At 44.9% G+C, this 5643-nt stretch overlaps 1 protein-coding gene across 1 annotated transcript; it reads right to left on the bottom strand.

The window, feature by feature from the left end:
- Positions 1 to 3292: 3292 nt before the first annotated feature.
- LOC116408047 lies at positions 3293 to 4814 on the bottom strand. Its single transcript, XM_031894799.1, has one exon. The coding sequence runs from the start codon at positions 4330 to 4332 to the stop codon at positions 3346 to 3348; it is 987 nt and encodes a 328-aa protein (XP_031750659.1). The 5' UTR covers positions 4333 to 4814; the 3' UTR covers positions 3293 to 3345.
- Between the last annotated feature and the right edge of the window lie 829 nt (positions 4815 to 5643).

Below are 5643 nucleotides of genomic sequence, written 5' to 3'. Positions count from 1 at the left end.
GAAAACTTATTAAATTTTATATTTAATATTCCAAAGTGGACAGTGCATTTGTTATATAAAAACAGTGAATGTTACAAAAAGACATACATGTTGCAAAACAGTTATAAAAATAAAAAGGGATAAAAATGCAGAAACCTACATACATCACCAATTGAATGATCCTATGTAATTCCTGTTTCCGGGGGGACGGAGAAATAGCGACATATACCTCCCGAGCAGCTCGGTCCCCAAAGGCATATATCTTCCCAGTTGTCTGGGCCATTGATATACAGTTCACAAGGTTCACACCTCCAGTTTACAAAGTTCACGCCCCCATCCAATGAGAAAGGTGAGGGCGGGTCAAGATTTGGCAACTGGCTGTCCTACTGACATTTTTTATTTTCCAGCTATCCTTAAATATTTATGGGTGTTCACCAGAATTATAGAACCATGTGCATTATGTGGGAAATGGAATTCTCTTTTCATAGACCCCAAACACATCAGGCCTAAACCATATTATTCTGGTTTTATCAGAATATGAGATAATCCCGAGATGGATGATCATAACACGGGAATGTTTGGAGTCTGTGGGGAGCTCGAGCTACAAGCTAATGACTGGGCGCCATGATTTTTATCTTTAGTAAAAAGCATTTATTTTATGGGCCCAGAGAAATATTAGCTAAGAATCTGCTAAGAAGAGACAGACCCCCCCCCCCCCCCCACTATAGCACAGGTATGATAATTTGGTTTCCCTTGTTGATTAATTACATAGTTACATAGGGTTGAAAAAAGACCATTGTCCATCAAGTTCAACCCATCCGAGTAAACCCAGCACACAACCTATACTAACCAATCTATACACTCACATACATAAACTATATATATACAACCAGTAATACTAACTGTAGATATTAGTATCACAATAGCCTTGGATATTCTGCTTGTTCAAAAACTCATCCAGGACCCTCTTAAAGGCATTAACAGAGTCTGCCATTACCACATCACTAGGAAGGGCATTCCACAGCCTCACTGTCCTCACCGTGAAAAACCACCTACGCTGCTTCAAATGGAAGCTCTGTTCCTCTAATCTATAGGGGTGACCTCTGGTGCGCTGATTGTTTTTATGGGAAAAAAGAACATCCCCCAACTGCCTATAATCCCCTCTAATGTACTTGTACAGAGTAATCATGTCCCCTCGCAAGCGCCTCTTTTCCAGAGAAAACAACCCCAACCTCGACAGTCTAACCTCATAGCTTAAATCTTCCATCCCCTTTACCAGTTTAGTTGCACGTCTCTGCACTCTCTCCAGCTCATTAATATCCTTCTTAAGGACTGGAGCCCAAAACTGCACCGCATACTCAAGGTGAGGCCTTACCAGGGACCTATAAAGGGGCAAAAATATGTCCTCATCCCTTGAGTCAATGCCCTTTTTTATACAAGACAGCACTTTATTTGCTGTAGTAGCCACAGAATGACACTGCCTGGAATTAGACAACTTGTGATCTACAAAAACCCCTAGATCCTTCTCCATTAAGGATGCCCCCAACACACTACCATTCAGTAGATAGTTCGCGTTTATATTATTCCTACCAAAGTGCATAACTTTGCACTTGTCAACATTGAACCTCATTTTCCAGTTTGCTGCCCAGTTTTCCAATTTTGTCAAATCGCTCTGCAAAGCGGCAGCATCCTGCATGGAACTTATAGTTTTGCACAATTTAGTGTCATCAGCAAAAATAGAAACAGTACTGTCTATGCCCACCTCCAGGTCATTAATAAACAAGTTAAAAAGCAAAGGACCAAGGACTGACCCCTGCGGTACTCCACTAACCACACTGGCCCAATTAGAAAATGTTCCATTTACCACCACTCTTTGTACTCTATCCTTCAGCCAGTTTTCTATCCAATTACAAATATTATGTTCTAGGCCAATATTCCTCAATTTGATCATTAACCTTCTGTGAGGTACTGTATCAAACGCTTTAGCAAAATCTAAGTAGATGACATCAACTGCCATTCCAGCATCAAGGTTCCTGCTCACCTCCTCATAAAAGGCAACTAAATTAGTCTAGCAAGATCTGTTACGCATAAAACCATGCTGGCACAAACTAATAGTATTGTGAACTGCAATGTATTCAACTATCCTATCCCTTATTACCCCTTCCAGAAGCTTTCCTACTACTGATGTCAGACTAACAGGCCTATAGTTTTCAGGCTGAGAACGAGATCCCTTTTTAAATAACGGGACCACATTAGCAATCCGCCAGTCTCTCGGCACCATGCCAAACCTCAACGAATCCTGAAAAATTATGTGAAGAGGCTTGGCAATCACAGCGCTCAGCTCATTTAATACCCTGGGATGAATTCTGGCTCTTCACACCTCGCCAGCCAGCCCGACTTCATTGTCACTTAGGGGGTATTTGTGAATTACCCCCTACCGTGAGGGGTTTCCTTCAAGTGTGGATTCCTCGCAGACTTCTAAATTGAAACTTTCAAAATCTATGTGGAGCCTACTGCTCCAACATGACACCTCCCCTTTTAAGAGTGCGCAAGGTTGGTAAGGCCCCACAGGCCAATAATAACCTTGCCACTACCAGTATGCATTCATCCTTTGTATAGATTCGGGTCATAACCAAAAATTCATACTTATTAAAAAAAAAATTGTAGAAATTAGTTTACCTCCCAGGCCTGAACTCTCTTTCCTTAGGGTCTATATCCACCCAATCCATGGCACTGGAGAGGAAAGATATACAGACACTGTTCACCCCTTTATTGTTTTTACCCTTACTGCAAGGGGTGTCAGTTTGCGTACTAGGCCACAAACCGTAACTGCCTACCATAGGCACCTGATCTCTTTCTCCCACCTGATTCTTTTCTGTCCTTGCAGTTACCTTAGTGCATGTGGGGCCCTCCTGCCGGTCCCTAGTCCCCCATTCCCTGGGCCTGAACTCGGACACTGTTTGGCCGCCTCCCACCCAGTCTATGCCCACCTGGTCTGCACTGACCTGCTCAGTCCCAGACCGACATAAACTACTGGGTTCTACCCACATGACCTGCCCCTCCGGGCACACCCTCTGTTTAGTAGCTGCCTTAGGGGCAACCGGTACCGTCAGCAATCCCTCCTGGACTCTGACTACCAGCCCCCCTCCCAGCACTGGAGCTATACCTGGCTCCCAGCTACCCTCCTTGATCCCAGTCTGAGTGGCACTACTTACCAGGACCCTACTCTGAGTCCTAACCAACTGTCCCCAACACTCCTGCACTGACTCCTGAGTCTGGCCTATCCACGGACCCCCACTCAAGACCTCAGGCAGTTTGGATACAGGATCAGAGACTACACGCTGGTAATCCCTCACTACAGGTACACTACCTGTCTGCACCAGGGAGACTCCTAGGGGAAAATTCTCCTCCCCCATTCTCCTCCCCACCTTGGGACACCACTGGTTCAGGCACTGGTTGACACTGGCTCCTGTCTCCCAGGCCTCCCTCCCAGCTACTTTGCTGCATTTTACTTGTGAGAGTTACTTGTTGAGGTGGGTGGCCACACTCCAGCTCGGCTGGACCTAGTGAGACCTGGTCATAAGGCACAAAAGCAGTTACCATGCAACCCAAATCATTCCCCAACAATATATCGACAGGAATCTCATTGGACACTCCCACTTCCCTTAGACCTCTCCCCACACCCCAATCCAAGTAAACCTTGGCCACAGGAACCTTTGGGTGGTCCCCACCCACCCCCTTTATGGACAAAGTCTTCCCAGGAATAATGTCCCCAGTGTTGATGATCTCTGGACGCACCAGAGAAAAATAAGCCTCTGAGTTCTTTAGTTCCCGAGTTACTTTGCCACCCACAATCACCGATTGCATATGGTGAGAGAGATTTTCTGTTTTAACAGACACAAACATTACCACAGGCTGTACAGGGGGGCTTGGCTCCTTCTGTTCTGGGCAGGCGACCCTCACATGGCCCACCTGGTTGCAGGGAAAACATCTGCGGGAAGCTCCAGGATCTTTGTTGGCACTAGCTCCCCCACAAAAAGGACTTGCACCGGACTGGGCATGCTGTGCTGTTCCCCCTGTGTGCTGCTCCTTCCTGCGTGGTGATCCCTGTAGAGAAGTTCCCTTCCGGTATGGCCATTTGTTAGGACTATGTGTGTCTGCAATCTGCGCTGTTTGATCTGCCATTGTGGGCTCACGGTCCAGAACAAGCTGTTGTACCTCCATCTCTGCTTGGGGTTCTGCTGTTGCCGCCTCTGCCTGCTGGTGTTGCAGAATAAGCTGCAGAGATGCTCCTGTACCCCTCTGGGACCTGTTGCTGTCCTCAGCCTTGCTCTGCCTCTTGTAGGGTGCCATTCCAGGTGACAATTGCCAAAATAAAAGATAGGAAAGAAAACAAGAAGGGAAGGGAACTGTCTGCAGGTATGTCTTTTTAAAAAAAAAAAAAAAAAAATATGCACTGAGTTTTATCTTTGAGGACCGGTTATCCTCGCAAGGATGCAGTCCTTTAGTGCAAGGGTTAATTAGATAAACCAAGCACTAATGCTCTAAAAACAAAAGTATCCCACTGCTTTTAGCCACCATTTGTCAGGAACGCCACCACAGACGCACGTGACCAGACGGGCAGCTGTAAGGGTTAATACATCAACTACACAGTTTTTCGCTAACTCATGCAATCAAACCCCAAACAGCCCCAACCCGCCTAAACTTAACAAACTGCCACCACCGCGTTTAAAGGCCGCAAGCACCCAAATCTAGAGGTTCTATTGCACACTGACACTTCACAGAGGCAAATCACCCCAGACTCCTAGCTAAGCACTCTCGCAGACAATGCAAGTTAGTCTACAGACAACACACAACTTTCCCGCAAGCAAAGAAAAGGTTAAGCAGACACACTTTCCTTATAACTAGCAAGGGGTTAAACACATTTACATACACACTCTTCTTAAGGCATAAAGGTTCAATAGAGCACAAAGGAAAACTTATTAAATTTTATATTTAATATTCCAAAGTGGACAGTGCATTTGTTATATAAAAACAGTGAATGTTACAAAAAGACATACATGTTGCAAAACAGTTATAAAAATAAAAAGGGATAAAAATGCAGAAACCTACATACATCACCAATTGAATGATCCTATGTAATTCCTGTTTCCGGGGGGACGGAGAAATAGCGACATATACCTCCCGAGCAGCTCGGTCCCCAAAGGCATATATCTTCCCAGTTGTCTGGGCCATTGATATACAGTTCACAAGGTTCACACCTCCAGTTTACAAAGTTCACGCCCCCATCCAATGAGAAAGGTGAGGGCGGGTCAAGATTTGGCAACTGGCTGTCCTACTGACATTTTTTATTTTCCAGCTATCCTTAAATATTTATGGGTGTTCACCAGAATTATAGAACCATGTGCATTATGTGGGAAATGGAATTCTCTTTTCATAGACCCCAAACACATCAGGCCTAAACCATATTATTCTGGTTTTATCAGAATATGAGATAATCCCGAGATGGATGATCATAACACGGGAATGTTTGGAGTCTGTGGGGAGCTCGAGCTACAAGCTAATGATTTTTATCTTTAGTAAAAAGCATTTATTTTATGGGCCCAGAGAAATATTACCTAAGAATCTGCTAAGAAGAGACAGACCCCCCCCCCCACTATAGCA

Source organism: Xenopus tropicalis, chromosome 10 (assembly GCF_000004195.4).
Source record: "Xenopus tropicalis strain Nigerian chromosome 10, UCB_Xtro_10.0, whole genome shotgun sequence".
NCBI classification, from domain to species: Eukaryota; Metazoa; Chordata; class Amphibia; order Anura; family Pipidae; genus Xenopus; species Xenopus tropicalis.
This window is presented reverse-complemented; position numbering and strand designations above follow the sequence as displayed.

What these genes read in the sequence shown, in the direction of transcription:
- LOC116408047 (XM_031894799.1), bottom strand. Translation starts at nt 4,332, where the DNA reads ATGGCACCCTACAAGAGGCAGAGCAAGGCTGAGGACAGCAACAGGTCC.